We start from the raw sequence: 18707 nt of genomic DNA, 5'->3' as shown, positions 1-18707 counted from the left end.
CTAATGTGAAAACCCATTAATTAAAAAATCCAAAGTAATGTTCAAAACACAAGATGTAAAAGTAAAATAATTAAGCTGGATCCAGAGGAAAAAAAACCCAACAAATTACCTTTGCCTTTCTCAATTGTAAAATATTAACAAAATCAGCCTTAATGATAATTCAAATACTTACTTCCTTCTCGTTTTGCATTCGCTTTATTCAAGTTGATGAGCAGCTAACATAAAAAGAATAAAAAAGAGAAATTATTTTAAAGACTTCCATGAAACCAGAAAAAGATATCCTCTTAATCTTAATGCTCAGTAGGCACAAATACACCTGTTTACAGCCAGAACATAGCAGCACCAGAGGTCTGTGCCCCTTCAGAACAATGTCAGCTACAGCAACCAAAATTAACTGGGATTTTTGTGCTCCATGTTCCTATGTTTCTCTGCAGGTCAAATTCCCACAGTTACAAGGTCATTCAAATTATTAAGAATTTGATGATTCCTGGGACTTATGTCCTACTTTGGCTTTCCCAGAAATTGTAAATTTATTGAGGAGTCCAACTCAGCCAACATGTCATGGTAACAAACACCTCTGCAAATGAAACCAGATTAGTGTAACGATTAGGTCAATCCCACCTACAACTACTGGGGCAGACACATGACAGTGTTGCTGTCTAGAAAACCATACTATTTCTGGCCCACAGGACCAGTGTATTTATCATTGTAAGAAAAAATAGTGTGCTTCAATTCAACATCTCAGACCCACTTCCTGATGCGAGGCAGAAATTAAGCAAGTTCATGTACAACCTCAGCCCCATTGACAAGAATTTTTTTGATCTGATTTTAAAAAAATACATAATAATACCATGTAACACACTCATGCAAATTTTGCCACTGGAATGCAGCATGTCAGCATAAGACTAAGTGCTTATATTAGACATTTTCTACAACACCATCACTGGAATGGGAAACCATTTATAAAAATCAATGCTGTCATTACAATGAAGAATGCTTGTATCAGCATTAACAGTTATCTTCACTGAGCTTTACCAAGTTACTCATCTCCTCTAAGCATTATTCCACTTCTATTATTTATTCATCGAATCTATCATTTTCCAAACTACATAATCCCAGTTTATTAAAGTATAAATGGGATCAGAAAGCAGAGGGAGAGAGAATTCCCCATTACACTATAAAAGAATATTTTTATATTATGCTTACAGCTTCTTTTCCATCCAAGGCTTCCATCCACAGCTTCCTGTCTTCCTCAGAAAATGCCTGCATGGTCACAGGAACTCCAGGTCTGCAAAGGTACCAACAATATAAAGTAACTGCATTCATCAGCAACTAAAAAATGCTTGTCAAACGCTATTTCCAACTACAAGCATTGTCCTAAAAGTCAGCACTCATTTTCTTTTGCTTAATAACTGAACACTGTTGATCTTGAAAATAAAAGGTATAGAAGTGATACATGCAGTAAGAAATAGGGAGAACAATGAGGAAAAAGGAAAGAGAATGTAATCTGCAAACTATTTGAAACAGCTCATTGTTGATAACCTGATGATTCTAACACTTGCTGGTGTTACTGAATTTTGTGAATTGTAAATAAACTTGGACTTGCATTGCTGTCAGATGACAAATGGCATTCGTTAACTCAATCTATAATCTTCATCTTTAAAGCAGCAACTCTCATCATAGCTTGCAAGTAAGTATTTTATGAAAACAACCATCTTAATTCGGTAAAAAATGAAAACCAAACTATTTCATTCTTTTCACTAAATTACAATTTTGAAAGTATCAGAATATCAACCTAGAAACAATACATCAAATTCAGTATATGCTGCATGAAATATCATTTATTTGTCTTCAAAATAAAGCCAAAGGAAACAAAACCTTCCCTCATTGTTCTGCACTGGAAAAGTTAAAACCTAGGTAATTATTTCAGAAGGATAATGCTTTTTATCAATAACTTTTTTCTAGCCTAGAAGACCTTTGCTCTTTCCTTAAGATTAAAATTTCTCTTTACCACTAATCACCTTCAAGTAAACATGTTGGAGTACTAGAAACAGAAAAAAGTATCACTTCCCAGAGATTTAAACAGAATCTTAGCACCCTCAGAGCCATAAATATCAGAAGAAAATACAACCATCTCAGCTTTCCTTTTAAAAGAAAAATATGCACATTTTCAGCTAGCTCCAAGTTATGCTAAAGTCACACACATGGCTGAATGTTCGCTGCTTAAAAGTCTTCCCTAAAATTTTACAACCTTGCCTCCTTCCAAAGCACAGTACCAAAGAAAACCCCATGCCCAGCTGTCAATCCCTGTGTTATTTTTTAACTTGGACAAGCTGAAGGATAAGTGTGCCCTGAACTGATACCAAGGAAACAAGCTAATGGCCTGCAGCACCAAACTAATCTCCATGGGAACATCTCAGTACTACACACATCTATTATTGAAAGAAAAATGTCTGATATCAAGGTCACAGTGGATCAAATTGTGTCTATTATATCAAGACAGAAAGATGAACTAGATTTTTTCCCCCTTTTACCACAGAAGAGAATGAAAAAGTGTTTTGCAGGATCAAGGAAACCCTGCTCTCCATCCATATCTGTATAAACTCCAGCTACCCCACTGAGCAGATGACACACAGAGAGGGACAGACTGACATTTCTCACGCTACTTTTTAGCAATTTTATCAGACTCAGTTTGAAATCTGTTATCCCTATCAATACACTGACCCAAGAGGAGCTGATGCCTGGAGTATAAATCTTTACTCCCTTTGGTACTGCTGGGACACTTAGAATAGCTAAATCACATCCTCCTCAACTCAAAAAATGCAAGTTCAAACCGTGCTGTAGAGTGATGAGGAACATCACCTGAGCTGTAAATGAGCATTCTGTCACCTGCCGTGTGGGCTAGAAGTTTTCTGATGCAGTGGGAGTTGCACATCCCTTTACCCATTGTTTGTTGTAGGAAAACATGCCTCAGGCCAGTCTGACTGGTTGTACAAGCTCAGCATAGACCAATTAAATTTTGAGTACATAATCACAGACATCTCCAGACCATTATTAATCACAGGACAGAGGGGTCTGACAGCATTGGCCCTGCTGCTTTTGAAGTGAAAAACACAAAGAATCTGATGGGTAAAAAACCCAAAAGCCTATAAAACTTAAAGACTTGATATTATATATCAGAAGGTAGTTAACTGGTGTAAGTAAGGAGCAAACATATACCTTAAAAGCAGCTGAGACAGAGTGGATGCAAAATCTCAGCAGCAACCCACTAATTTATATCTAACATTTAATTCCAGACATGATCCATTTCTGCATCAAAAGAGCATAGCATTTCCACAGCAATATTTATTTGGAGTACCTTATTAAGTTGGATACCCTCACTTCATAAATGAAGAAAGACTAGAATGCTGTTGAAAAATAATATTTACCAAATTTTGAGATCCTTTAGAGAAAAAGATTAGCAAGCCTTTTCATTAGAAATACAGCAACAAGTGGTACTTCAAAGAGACAGTGGCAGCAACGTTCAAAATGCAGTGGATGATTATACCACACACAAAAACCCTCAAAATCCCAATAACCTTGTTTCAATCTGAAAATCCACCATATCTTCTCAGCAACCCATCATTCTGGAACACAGGATTGTGATACAATATGGTCATGCCTATATAAATTATTACTGCAACCAGTCTTTCACTATGGCTGTGTGTACTCCAATTTAAGCCATGTTTCTTCACCATGATAACTCTTAATAGCTTCTCTTAACTTTGGCTGTTCTTTTCTTCAGTGTGAGCTCAGGCAATGTCTACATTTCAGTTTAGTTTCCCCCTGCTTCTGCTACAAACAGCAGAGATAAAACCCAGTGGAGCCATGGCAGTGCTTGCCTGCTCCTCCAGTGACCATTCCCATTGGAACTCAGAGGATTGAACAAATCAAAAGAAAACACAGCAGTAATTTTGCAGCAGTTTTAACTAGTACTTAAGAAAAGCTCTTCCTAGTGTGCATCACAAGCTTACCTGTCTGAAGCTTCTAAGTCAAAACAGAATCGCCTGTCTATTGTATCTGCATTTCTTTTGGTACAATACGTAAGGACAAAGAGTTCTGCATCACCCTGTGAACAGAAAGTTTTTATAAGCTTGAGCCAATTTTCATAAGTTTTTACTAGCTCCAGTAAGCCAGATGTGCAAGGCAAGTAAGGTAAATTTATATTAAATGGCAAAAGCTATACTGAAAACTGACGCTTGCAAAAGAATTTGCCCATGTTTGCAGTTCACTTTTCTACACAATAACATAAATTCTGTGGTCATTAATCTAAAAATATTGAGTCCATTTTAGCTAGCACTTTACAGAATGACTCAGTATCACAGTAAGTTAAACTGACAAAAATATTTTGCACTGGTTACAATACAAACATGCAAAGAGACTTTACCCATTTTATGTCAGCCACAGTGTATTCCATAGTAAAGGCTACACTAACTCAAACAAAAGAAATGCTCTTTACTATCTCCAACAGGTCTTACAAAACCAATTCTTTCTTTCTTCAAGACCAACACCAGGATCTTATTTTACCCAGGAGCCACAAACTCCTCTGTGAATGCTGCCTGAGTTGTACCAGATTAAATCAAGATTAACTGCACATTTTAATGATTTCTTTTCTCATTAAGCATCTCCAGACATAGAAGGCTGTCACCTCAGAAGGAGTAACTACAGGGGTTTCCAAATGGGAGATATTTTAGTACAGCAGAAATGGCTTCATAGCCATTTTAGAATGCTGAATGCTCAGACACACATACTATATACTGCATACCATACTAATTAAAATGTCTTATTACAATTAGAGGTACAGTTATAGTAAATTAGGATAAAAAATTCATAGAAGTACTGAATGATTAAAAAAAACACAAATATCACTAATTTTCAGTACATCAGGCTTTCCAAAGCTTTTGAAAGATTCTTCCAAATTCAATACATTCGTAAATACACAGAGTCCTCAAAATTATGAAAGCCATCTCCCCTCTGCTGAAACTAATAGGATATAATAACTTGATAAAATTACAACAACAAGATTTTATGACCAAGTTTGAAGACAGGGCAGGGTGCAGTATTTACAGTGTATTGACTCAAGTCTTAGTTTCTGGATTCAGATATCCTTTCTCCTTGCAACAAAATGCATTTTATCCCTCTCAATACATTCATTTAATGTGCCATCTTTAAAGGTAATAAGTGCCATCAATTCCCTATTTCAGTAGAATTAAAGCCATTTAAAGATAAACAAAGTCTTGGGTCTTGAATATTACAGATGCTTTTAAAGATATCTGAAATTACATTCAGTTATCATATTTCAGTTTACCTATGAAGACCCACTTTTCTAGTCCTACTTCTAGTATTTAAATCTCCAGAAGAAAACTAACTGAATCACTTAATAAAAAATTTTCCAAGTCTGTTCTATTTTCCTGATCTATACTTTAGAAAGTTCAAGGCCTCATGGATAAACTGGATTCTAACTAGTGAAACATTGCACGTTATCTGTGCCAGGTCCCCCGGTCCAAGCAACTGAAAAGTCTAGAGAATTCTTACCTATGAATCCATCCAAACTTTAGTTTAATGTCCTTCAATCACAGACTGAATTGCATGAGGAAAGATAGAAAAAGGGGGCAAGGAAGGTAGAGGGGAAAAGTACTCTACACATCTTATCTGACACATTCTCTGATCCTAACACAGGACAACTGTAAGAGTGGAATATAAAAATATACATACAACTTTCCCTCCTGATCTGTGTTCAAATGGGATCATGGAGAACTTCTTTGTCTCTTTCCTGTACATGCAATAGTGCTTCACCCAACTGGAACCAAAGGGAGCGGGCCCTACATAACACAAAAGCAATAAATAGCATGTACTTTTTCCAGTTTCTGCATTCTCTTCTCCTGCTTTCTAAAATTATACTTAAGAGCCCTACCTAATTCCTAACAATGCAGTATTTAAAGCAAAGGTAGAAATTAAGAATATCATACAACATCATAGAAATGCTAACCACTGCTTAGTATTCGAAAAACTAATGCATGCTGTACTTCACTCTTAGGCTTAATGACAAACGGAAAGAATTATTAATGTAACTTTCTCTCACTACTACAAACAAAATAATTATTCCTTATAAAGTAAATACCCCCTTGAGACTTACTTTAACAGAATACAGAAAGCTATTTGAAGAAGCTGTATTACAGAAAGGTAATTTGAAGTTAAATAACCACAGACTACCACACCCTTGTTGCAAGTTCTAAACAATCTGTTGATTAAGGTCTGATCACAACTTCTGACACCAGAACTCTCTGCTATTAATCAGTGCATACCCTATACAGAAGACACTTTAGAGGTCAGCTTTCTGCAAATAGTATTGCTGAGATTTGCTAACCATAATGCTAACTGCTCAAACTTGGATTGTGACCCTTTGTATCTCCTCCCTTCTATTATTTAACTTTTCCTAAAAAATAGATCTGCAAATGAATCTTCTCACTCTATAAGGGCAAACACCTTAAAATCATGATTTATGCAAAATGTTTAAAAATAAATAATAAATTACAATAAATTGTCATTCATTGAGCAACAAGAGCTCTGCATCTTGCTTGGCTTTTTTACTAGTGTGAGAAAGATTCATAATTGTTTGAAGTGTTGACAGGATATGATTTATGCAACATGCACCTTCATAGCATGAATTTTAACACCAGCTACCTAACATATAGCCTGCTTTATTTGACCCTATCATCACAATTAGGTAATGAAAGTGTATCAATGAATCAAGGAAATGACACTCAATTTCATCATACTCAACAAGCCAAATTTTCAGAGGCTAATTTGACAACTTGTGTTGCTGGCTGACAAAAAATGTGTGACAGTTCTAGGGGAGGTCATCAGTAAGGGCTTAAAAATAAGATTAAATCCCTTCTTTGGTCAAGCAAAACTTCCCTGAATTCAGTCACTTTTACCAAAACTGTCACATTTTCAGCTCCATATTCTTTTTATGAGCTACAGTAACAATGCTGTTAAAAAATTTGAAAACAGACTTAGATGACTCTTTAACCAACTGTAAATTCTTTGCATCTTCATGTTACCTGTAGAGACAAGACTTGACCATATGCCCAATATGGACACTTTGGAATACAAAGTACACCTTACTTTTTTCCTGTACATAGAGGTAGCCTTCCATTGTGAAGTGATTTGCTCTTTTATGCTCCTGAGGATTTCTTCTGATCTTGTTCATGAGCTCCTCTACCTCTGACCTTGTTCCTTCAAAACGATTTCGTGTCTAAAATGAGATAGCAAAAATCCTTTGGTAATAAGAGAGGAAGAAAGACTTACTCTTCCTGGCTGATAGGAATCATATACTGGGTTTGCACAGCAAGGTTTGGGTGGTGGGGGGCTACAAAGGAGACCTCTGTGAGATAGTGATAGAAGCTTCTTCCATGTCTCATGGAGCCAGTGTCAGACAGCTCCAAGATGGACCAGCCACTGGCCAAGACGGAACCAATCAGTGACCACAGTAAAGTCTCTGCAATAATGCATTTAAGAGGGAAAATCCACACAGTGCCAAATGCAGCCAGAGGGTTGAGTGAGAATATGAGAGAACAGCAGCTCTGCAGACCCCAAGGTCAGTGCAGATGTTCCAGGTGCCAGAGCTGAGATTCCCCTGAAGTCCCTGTGGACATTGAGACTGTCCTCCATGGACTTATCCAAGTGGGAGAAACCCCATGGTGGAGCACGGGAAGAGTCTCATGAATCTTTTCCCTGAGGAGGAAGTAGCAGTAGAGGTATCATGTGAAGAGCTGACCATCACCTTCATTCTCCTGCACCACTGAGGAAAGAAAGGAGGGCTGATGGAAAGGTGTGTTTAAGATTTGGGGTTTATTTCTCATTATCCTACCCTAATCTGGTAATAAATTAAACTGAATTCTCCCAGTCAAGTCTGTTTTGCCTCTAATAGGTCTGCAACTGATCTCCCTGTCCTGCTCTTGATCCACAAACTCTCTGGATACGGAGGGCAGTGATAGAGCAGCTTTAGATGGCCTCTGGCATCCAGCCAGGGCCAATCCACCACAAATAACTATAAAAGGAGACAATGATCCAGGCCACTTTAGGATAGTCAGTGCACAATTTTCATATATGTGTTTACTCTCCAAGTTTTCTGATATTCTTCAAAGTCAATGTGGGGTTTAGATATCAGCTGCTGTGACTGTGGAAAGCACACTATGACTGCCAGAGTAGGTTTCTAAAACAGTGCACTGAGCCATTCAGAGAAATACTGAGTGTAAAATGAATCTGAATATTAAAATTTCCTTAGGAAAATATTACTTGATATATTGGCTTAACTCATGAGACTCTTACTTGTTGTCAAGAAATAGAGGATTTTCTGTGGTAATTGAGGGAAAAAGTGTCAGGAAGGTCATCAACAATGTATACAGATTGAGACTATATGTGTGCCAAATGTTTTGACAACACACAAGCAGAAGCATGCAAAAACAATTTAAAAAAAAAAAAACAAAAAAAAAAACTTGGAAGTCCAGTTGATGATTATTATTCCTGAGCATCACTTATTCCAAAGTCTGCAAGCATCCGGAAAAGATATATTTATCAGAATATTAGCAAAAACAATCAGAAAGTAACCATGCCACCCAAAAACTAAATGACAGGACTACACAAAACAACAGAGTAGCTCACATCTGACAAAAGAAACTTTTTGATTTGGTCAGAAATACACTGGTAACTGGCCAATGAGCAAGTAAAACCACAATGATCATCATAATAGCTGGTTTTCTCTACAAATGCACCTGTCCGAGCTGAAAAACACTTTCAAATCTAAGCTGGTATATGTGTTTTGAGGAAAGCACATTGTTCCAGATGCATGCTTATGTGTCTTTTTCCTTTCTGAGAGCACTTTGATTTTTCTGAGCATGCAGCCTCACCTATTTTATCTTTTCCCCAGGATAAGCAAACAAGATAACATGACTTTTGGAAGAATAAGCTTTCTAGCTCTTGGGCTACATGGCTGGGGTGGGTCTTTTTATTTCATTCGTTTGATGGGAGATGGACAGTGAAAGGAAGGCAGGGTTTGTGGTAGGGCGTGGAGAGGAAATCCGTAGCATAATTCTCACAGTAAAGACAATCTGAATGAAAGGCAACTACTACAGCTATATTGGCAACTCTTAAATCACTCCATATCCAGCTAGGTTGTCTGTACTGGATCTTGTACCCTGTAATTCCTAACACATCAATCTAGTGTTCTGACAGCAGCTCAGCTGTACCACAGGCAAACCCCAGATAATTTTTCCTTCAGGATGTCTTGTTGATCTTCAGCACAGAGGAGAATGTGTCATGTCCTCTCACAATCATTTTAAATGCTTCCTTCTATTCCCCTTTTACATCATCTAGATGTTGAGCCTTGTTCTGCCTTCTCTCTACAGCCTCTATCTATTCGTAAAACTTGAGCTGCAAAGCCCAAGCTCTTTAGAGTTTGGTGGGGCACACTGTGATACCATTCAGTCAATTGAAAATGCAGCTGCTGAGATTAGCTTACTTTCTTACTGCTCATTATTTCTTCACATCACTCCACTGGCTCTTTTCCATCTGTATTTTGAAACCCAGCTCTTCAAAACTGTATCAGAGTTTCCCTTTCATGTTTCATCCAGCATCAGTTCCCTCTATGCTGCTCCTCACTCTGTCAAGCACACAGAAGCAGCAAGTCTGACCAGACATTTCCCCCACAAACTCTTCTGCCACAAAAGCCTGCTTATGAAGTTACCACTAACCAGTTCCCCTTCTTAAACCAATCAACAGCTAAGAAGGAAACTTGACACTTGAACATAGAGGAAGAGAATTAAAGAGAATTAAAGGAATGGTATCGTGGCACGTGAATCACATCACCACACATTCCAACTGTAATCCTTCCTTCCGCCTCCCTGCTAGTTAAGCCATTTCTAAAAACAGACTGTCCTCTCCAAGAAGTACTTTCTGTATCTTAATTCCAGATGCCCTCAGAGGTCAACAAAACAAATGCACCATCAGAAATTGATTGTTCGCAGTATGATGTGTGGTTTGTTTTCTACCAAGAAGCCTCTGGCACATCCAAGTTCCTCTGAGCAAGCTTTACTCTTCATAAATCTCAAGGAAGCAAACAGAACATCTGACTAGTGACTCTGTCAGTCCCACTGCTTCAGCCTTCACCTTGTTTCCTGCTCTCCCAGGAATCAGTCCAGATCACACTGGGAGATTTGGGATGAGGGCACACTAAACTAGTGGTGGCCCCATTTGCCTGTCCTTGAAGGAGCACATAATTTTGTCAAATATGCCATGGGTGCCAACACCAAGTCTCCTTACACAGTTCTGTACCCCAAACCAACAGGGATGTTGTTGTCTGAAGGGGCTGCTGCAAGATAAAGAAACTCCACACTGCTGTGACCAGCTGTTTTTCTTCCCTTTTCTTAGTTATGGACAATGTAACCCTATATGGAAATGACCCTCAGACGTGATCACCACATACTCAATCTCAAAGCACATCCAAAATGCTGAAAACTTTGTATTTCATTACCCATACTCTGTATTATCTAGTGTTGTATGCATTTTTAACAGACTTCACTCGTTTTTAAATAATCCTTGCATTATTTGACTCAAAAAAAAAAAAAGAAGAAAGAAAAACAAAGGAGTGGGAGCCTTTTACTTCATGCTCGTTTTTTGCAGTATAATTAGAAATACAAAGAACTAGCCGGAATTAGTGATGATTTGTTCAGTGATGTGGTTGAGTATCCAGGAGATGGCAGCATAACCCTAAAATTCGCAGGCAACGCACTCACATGGAACTAAGCGTTGGCAATACAGATACCACACATGCAGCAACCTCAGTGAGTGATTTTACTCACAAAAGTAGACTCGACTTACATTTTGTATATTTATCTGCAGGGCCATTTTGTAATGATTGAAGTCTTTAGCAAGTTCATATCCCTGGTGATAGAAAGTGAACAAACCCTGAAAAAATGATAGCACCTGAAACAGAAATAAAAGACTTGTTAGAACAAAAACCTCCATTTTCTTCAATACAATTACTGCACGTAGGCTTTTTTGGAAAGATAGATTACAAAATTATTATTTGCAAATAAATTTCCACTAATGCCTACACTTTATGAGTACTACTTAAATCCAAATGATGATCTATGCATACAGACAGTTTGGATGGTCCTGTCTCTGGAATTTCACAATTGATCTCTACTTTCCATTTGACCATAGGGAATGTATATCCCGTGTTCCCAAACTCTCTTATGTAACGTTTTCCTACAACTGCTCTGATACCAATGATGTCTGGGAACACACATTGGTGCACAAGGAGGTAATGACCATGCTGTCTTTTAGTCACCATTTCCTTGGTCATTCCTCTCTCTGCTAATGACCACGTGGAGATGACCTTCACATCAGTCATCTGGTTTGCTGGAAGAAGGAAGCTTTCCCCACTGCTGCCTTCTGTGCACAGATCTGACCTTCTGTCAGAACCAGCACATGACCCAGCAAGTCAGCATATGCTGACTTGAGCATTTCAATTTAAAAGAACAAACAAGTTGTACTACACTGGAAGCAGCATGAGGTGTAGTCCTGTCTAACTCTCCTGTTTAGTTCAGGTTGCTGGAACAAAGCAAGTGAGACATTAAAGAACAACTCTCCAAAGAGAACAAATCAAGGAATGTATTTAATAAAAGTCTGAAGTCATATAGCAAATAAATAGTTTTTCAAAAAATGCAAGAAACACATGAACTTTAAGCATCATTAAGGGAAAAGGAAATAAGAATTTGGTACAAAATTATTTCAGCTCTCTAGGCTAGTGCAAACTTCAAGTACAAATTAGGCAACAAAAAGTTCAGCCTCATGCAGAAGGAGCTTTAAGAAATGAGACATGCAAGAACATAATTTGAAGATTCATTTCTCTAGTCTGGCTCTGAGGAAACTTCAAACGGTCTGAAACACAATAACCAAATGCAAAGCTACTTGGGATTAGAAAAACATTAAAAAATAAAGTTGTTTTTTTTTAATAAAAAAGCTGACATATCTACACCAAAAAGAACCCCACACAACAATTCTTTTCACAGCATTTTGCCATTCTTTAAACAATACTAATATAATTCCCCCTTACATATTTTAGGAATTTTTTTTTTCATACAGGAATTATCTATATTAAATTAGACAGGTCTTACTAACTGCATAATGACCAGCTATTTTGATTAGGATCATTTGAAACCTTTTTTTTCATTACTACATGAAAGCAATTGTATCAGAATAAAAGAACAGACTTGGCCCAAAAGCACATACTTCAGAGTGGAAGTCACTTCTACAATCCATCCACCCTTTATTCTCAGTATTATATTTACTGTTCCCCTGCTCTTTGATAAATTTGTATTCAAAATACCAAGCTAATGTACATTTCAGAAAATTCTAGAATAGTCCTTCTCATAGATTGAAGAAAGTCTTGTCAGTGCATGCATGATTTTCACCAAAATTCAATTAAACCCCTCGATTTCTGCAGAGATTCAATTGCAAGTGAAATTCAACCTATCAGGCTACCCAGTAACAGGCTTCTTATCCAGCAGCACTCTCCTAATTGATTTTTATCCACAATTAGTAACCCTCGAAGCCCAACCTTCATAATTAAAATTAGATTCCTTGCATTAGTCAGCAATAACATTTCATTGCTTAGAAAACCCAAGGCAAGAATCCTGACACCAACACCTTCTCGAATCCTCTATCTCACAATGTGAATTTTGTTTTTTTCAATACAACAAAAGGTTTCACACATTTTCTAAAAATCAACATCAGTGGGTCAAAAGCAGCTCTTATTACTGACGTAATATTTGACTCGTCTGGTTAAGTTTATCTGCACTAGGAATCTGTGCAGATGTAACAAGCTGGTTTAAATTCTGTTAAGTCATGCAATTGGTTGTATTTTCCAGAAAGAAGAGCTTGGCTTTTGCCCAAATGCATTCCTTCTCCATCCCTTTTGAAAGGAAGGGTAGGTTGAATTCACTGATACTTACAGGCTCCACACACTCAAATTTCTTCCGCTCCTGTATTTCCTGCAACTTGCACACGTACTCAAGGGACAGCTCATAGAAGTGCTTCCTGTTCTGCTCCACTTGGTTATCTGCCTGCACACAGAGTACACCTCATGAAGATTCACAGACATTTTGCAGACAGCTTCAGGATAACACACATACATAAATGGCAAGCAGGTAATTTTCACCATATTTGAGGAATTTGTTACAATACAGATCATTCATTTACTTTTAAACAGCAGCAGCAATTCCCTTCCACTAGGTAATATATATTGTTTTGAATCGTGAGGCTAGATTTTTTAGAAAAATTCCAGCAACACCTCTTCAAGCTTCTTTTATAGGGAATCCAACTTTCAACAGCATTGCAAAGGTACCTGCCAAAACAGAGAGTGGGAGCAAAGAGCATCTTCCATTAGAAAAGGGGGAAATAATATCTCCAGTCAAATTAAGGAAGAAAATGTTATTTCTGAAAACTACAGTGCTGGTGCTGTAAGTTTTACCCTATAATCCAAATAACTGTTGTAAATAGCCAGAATGCTGTTGTACCCATCCCACACCTGAGCTCTGTGTCTGTGACTGGCAAGAAATGCAATAGAAAAAAAGTTCACTTATTGGTGCAACACTCCACAAGTTTCCCCAGAGCATCAAGTATCTAAAAATGCAGCCTTTCTACCTGCAGCTGATATTTAGTACAGCTTTGCAGAAATGCCAACACCACACTGATGCTAAACAGTTACATTTCAGCTGTCCTCCAACTGCATATAAATATTTAACTTTCTAGCACCTACCAACTATTTTATGAAGTTTTTATTTAAGGTACACATAAGATTCATTTAAATTAATCTTAAAACTTGGTAATAGTAACTGTTATTAAAATACATTAAAGAAAAGGTCACTCTAAGTAATTAGTCTTTGCCCACACAAAGACAATACAAAATGCTTCTACAGTAAATTACCAAAGGAAGTGGAGAAAGAGTGAGGTGAAAGGACAAGACTTACTATCAGACTCTCTTTTAAATACTGAGTTTACATCCTTCAGGCAGAACAGTGACCACTGTGCTTTAAGAGGATAAGCCAAATTAGCTTTAAGACAGCTTTGCCTTAAGATGTGCTTGGCTTTACTGCTCTGTGCTGGAGAACTCTCAGCAGTTAAAGGGACATAACCACAAATGCCATTAAATAAACAAAGCCCTGATAAGTATTTCAGAAAACAAATGTTTCAAAAAGCCATGCCACTTTGATGCATCACATCAACTGTGGAATTGTTTGAGTTGTCAGCTAAGCTTCTAATGATATATACATGAAGGGTACCTCAACACCCTAGAAAGAGACTCTAAGTGGATCTCTGAGGAGATCTGGCTCAACCACACAATCCAGAATACATTATCACATCTCAGTTTTTTGAGGCATGAGCCTCTCCATGCACCCAGCAAGTTGCACTGTAGTTTGTGTACTGCTGAAGAAAGAGAGAAATAAGGTACACATAGTGCCTCAGTGAAATTACAGGAATATTCCACCACCAGGAGAGTAAAAAGTTGTGTTCATGTTGAGAGACACTCCACAGCATGGAATGGTTTTTATCAAAGTTTTGTCAAATTTATCCCTGCACTATTTACTCCAGTCAGGAGCTGACATAACTAGACATGAATAAAACTAAATTATATACATTATAATGCAACTATATATACCTGTTTTCTAAACTTGTGCAAGAAATTCCTATTTCCTCTGACAACATGCTGTAAGGGCCTTTTTCTTTAAATTGCTTATACTTTTATAGTTCAAAATTAAATACACAAATGTGAGAGCCTGACTGAAGAACTTCAGAAGTTTTGCTCATGAAACTTTGATGGACATTTAAAACAAATTTATTTGCTCATTCTAGATTTCATCCATGGTCTAAAGCTTCAGGCTATATTTGATACAGCTTCAAAATGCCTCTTACAGGTATTATGTATTTTTCCATTGAGGTTAGGTCTCATTTCAGATTTGATATTGAGAACCATATTTCATCAAGAGATCATAATCAGCCCTTTATCATTTTCTCTTCGTCAAATTCTTTGGCAGCTGATCAATTTGTTAAAAGACACCTGAGCCATGCCCAGTAACTTCACTGGGACAACTCAACTCCCCAAAATACACTTGTTTACACATTCAAGGGTCTATGTTGCAAATGCAGCATGGTGAAGTGACATCTTAGTGAAATTGAAGAGTAGATAAGTTCCTGGGTAACTTTGCTAGAAATTTTAAACATTTTTATGAAAAATAGCTTAGAATATTTGGGATGGGTAGAGGGCAGGGACAGAAGTCATCCCTGAGGAAAACATTAATGTTTTTTATAGCTTACACATTAATAATTCTGACATAATTACATTTATCTGGGAAAAAGAAGTCCTTCTGGCTACAGCAAGTCTCTACAAGATTTCCTGGCAGTCTTCTCATATATTATTTGCTGTTGCTCCAGAAATAAAAACTATTACAAATAAGTTGATGATGATAATAAGCCCAGAGGGAGAGATGGAATGCCAGGCAAAATACATCTATCAGTTATAAATTGTCAACAAACTTTTCTAAAGAACTATTCAAAAAAAATCCCAAAACAAATCTTCAAAACATGAGAAAAAGAAAAGGCACAAATCCACTTTATTTGGGAATGAAAGTCTTGCTGTCCTCTGCATAAAGTGTTATCACAGGACATTCAACCAATGCTCCCAAAGCAATGGAAATTACGAGTGGCAAAGCCTTGCAAGAAATGCAGAGTTTTTCACAATATGTTTGCACTTTGTTATTCCCTCAATTACATATAAAAAATAACATGATGCTCAGTGCTTCATACACACAAACCCTTGATTCAGGTGGAGGTACTAAGTTCAGCAAATTGTGATTTTCTCACCAACCTTTCCAGATGAGAAAACGGGTTTGTTTTACCACTAAGAATGCTGTTTCTGTGTTTGCGTAAGTATATTTACCTATTCCAAATCCTTCAGCCTGCACAAAAAAAGAGAGGCAACAATACCTCTTGTAATTGTAGCTCTTTCTTCTTAGCTGATAAATTCAAATGTTTTTCTAACAAACTGTAGTTCTTCTCCGTCTCTTTATCAAACTTCTTCTTTTCCTCCTAGACACAGAAACAAAGTAACAACCATATAAATATAAAAGTCTACTATTTTTTTTCTTTTAAAATTCAGTTCATCAGGAATAAAGAGGAAAAAAATATAGCTCCAGTAAGCAGAGAAAAATATGCTCCATCTCACTTTAAAAATTTAAAGGTTAACTTGAAATGAAATATCATTATGATGTAGCTTATCACACAGATACTTACATCTTCTAAGTTTAAAAAGCAAACAGACTCAGAATTTCCTTTTAAAAAAGGAATATTTAAAAATACTTGCCATCAACTGAGAAACATGAAGATATGCATATAGCATCAGGGTCATTAGGGAAAACTTATGAGCAATATGGGGAATTAGGAACAAAGAAGAGTGCAGGGAAAGACGTCAATATTTGTGTTTATATTAGCAAAACTTCCATTGATGTGGTGAACATTTGAATGCTCCCAGAAACAAAAAGAGAGTTATCTCACCTTCTTAACAAGCAAAGCCAGAAATTTCACTCACATAGCTCTGGATTAGTGCAGCAACACTTTTCACTAAGGGGTAATTCAATAAGTGTCTCAGCTTCTAGCTCTATGAAACAAGACTTTCCTCTTCTTTTTTCTCTTAAGTTTAACTCAGACTGTTTCATCAACAAAGGGATTCAAGATGCACAAAAAAATCTGAGGTAGCAGATTCAACTTTTATTTTGTAATGGTAGAGCATAAATCTTTCCTATAGCAAATACTATACAATGTTGCAGATATATTTCACCACTAGATGCCATAGCTTGGTTTCCAGAGATAAGCATAGTTATATTTCCAGTGTCAGTGTTTTCATTACATTGAATGAATATTCAGTTAAGAATATTCCCAGAGCTAAATATTTTTAGAGAGTTTTTATTTAAACATTATACAATTATATAAGACTTCTATTTAAAGGTCATTGAGAATTCTGACCAAAAAAAAAATAGGTTAGATCAGAAAGAAAAGCTACATCTTCACAGAAACAGAGACACAAGGAATAAAACATCCATCCAAACAAAATGGGAAATGTAAGCTGTGTGGAAGTAATTTGTATTACAAGCATCAGGGAGAGAATTCTGACTAGGAAATGAGTGAAGATATAACTTAAAGCAGTAGGAGTTCTCACCCCAGAACCAGCAATATTCTTTAACAGCAAGAGTACTGCTGAAATAATGCATTCATTACACAGCTGCTTCTATGACAATCGGTCACATTCAGAACAAATTCTCTCTCTCCTTGGAAGACTGGCTATATTATAAACCAAGTTTTTATTGTGTGCTGGTTGGGTCACCTAACATACTCCTCTCAAGTCCATAAAATGACACAAAGCTCTTTGTACCATTGAACTGAAAGGGTTTGTGATCAACAAAGCATTTTCAGTTCATGAACACTGAAATCATATGCAGAACATGTTAATCATTCCTGCCAAAGTCAAAACGTATAGTGCTCTCATAAGTGAAACACTGTCTTAGCTACAAAATATCACTGGTGATAAAATCAAGAAATTGTAAAATAAACCACATGCAGGTATTTTGAAAATGTATTGAGTTTTACAACAGCAAACTGTAATAAAATGCTGGTTTCTTTCTTTTCCACTTTTCTAAATAAGCACTTACATTTCTCACTTCAAGAAGGAAGATAGACAGATACAAATTTGTCCTTGTTATTTTATCCAAATCCAGTCTGAACTTAATACATGAAGTTTACTTTGCTTTTTTTTTTAACGTTCACAATTTAGTGACAATCTTTAAAAAATTATCAAACACTTTCATCAAAAATACTTCAATGAGATCTTGTCCTTAGCTTCTTCATCTCCATTATTCCCATGCACACAGAGCCAATGAGCTACAAAGGAAATTCTCATTAGCAGGTGGCAAAAATGCAGTTAAAAGCATATGGATGAGTGATCTCCTTTAGGTAGTTAATATTTTTCAGCCTTTGATTGTGCAACTGCAGGCAAATACAAAGCAGAATAGGGTTACCCATTAGGAAGGGGGGGCAGGCTGTCAGCAGAATTCTTCCTATTCCAGACAGAGGAGATAAGGGAGGTGGGGAGTAGGAAGGGAAAGGATATATTCTTCTCTTCTTGAAACATCCCATTTGTTTCTGAAGCAAGTTCTCAAAGTAGAAACAAAAAAAGTGTGAACACATGAAACATAAACAGTAATATGTTTCTGTCAATTACATGTCATTATTACAATGAAATCCAAGTAGAGAAATTAAACAAACTTATAAAGGCAAGGAGGGACAAACCTTTACAGCTCCTAGCTGCTCCTTCCTAAATCTTTCCAAAGGTTTGATCAGAGTTTCAGTAACACTGAGTGCCTAAAGGAAAAAAAGCATGGGTTAGGTTTCTGTAGCCAGATTGATGAGTCACATCAGCATCAGCAATAAAAAGAAAAAGCAAGCAAGCTCTAGGGTAAAATAATAGAAGAATGCGAGTCAGAACTTCTAACTCAAAAAAAAAAATAAAAAAAAATCACATCTCCAAGTTCATTCAAGCTTACAAAATTGCT

At 36.8% G+C, this 18707-nt stretch overlaps 1 protein-coding gene across 2 annotated transcripts in view; it reads right to left on the bottom strand.

Annotated features, from left to right (window-relative positions):
- Nucleotides 1-18707, bottom strand: part of ARHGAP10 (Rho GTPase activating protein 10) — a 135704-nt gene that overhangs the window by 64451 nt on the left and 52546 nt on the right. The window contains exons 4-12 of one of the 2 annotated variants that reach the window (XM_062493070.1): nucleotides 18445-18516; nucleotides 16090-16191; nucleotides 13059-13169; nucleotides 10921-11025; nucleotides 7168-7297; nucleotides 5755-5861; nucleotides 4014-4108; nucleotides 1207-1288; nucleotides 173-215 (exon numbers count right to left, since the gene is read on the bottom strand). In XM_062493070.1, coding sequence (XP_062349054.1) covers nucleotides 173-215; nucleotides 1207-1288; nucleotides 4014-4108; nucleotides 5755-5861; nucleotides 7168-7297; nucleotides 10921-11025; nucleotides 13059-13169; nucleotides 16090-16191; nucleotides 18445-18516 — 847 coding nt within the window. The remainder of the gene's footprint in view (nucleotides 1-172; nucleotides 216-1206; nucleotides 1289-4013; nucleotides 4109-5754; nucleotides 5862-7167; nucleotides 7298-10920; nucleotides 11026-13058; nucleotides 13170-16089; nucleotides 16192-18444; nucleotides 18517-18707) is intronic. The other variant, XM_062493071.1, reaches the window with a different exon arrangement.

The sequence above is a fragment of the Cinclus cinclus genome, chromosome 5 (assembly GCF_963662255.1).
Source record: "Cinclus cinclus chromosome 5, bCinCin1.1, whole genome shotgun sequence".
In the NCBI taxonomy this organism is placed as follows: Eukaryota; Metazoa; Chordata; class Aves; order Passeriformes; family Cinclidae; genus Cinclus; species Cinclus cinclus.
The sequence above is the reverse complement of the archived record's forward strand: the minus strand, read 5'-3'. Positions and strand labels throughout refer to the sequence as shown.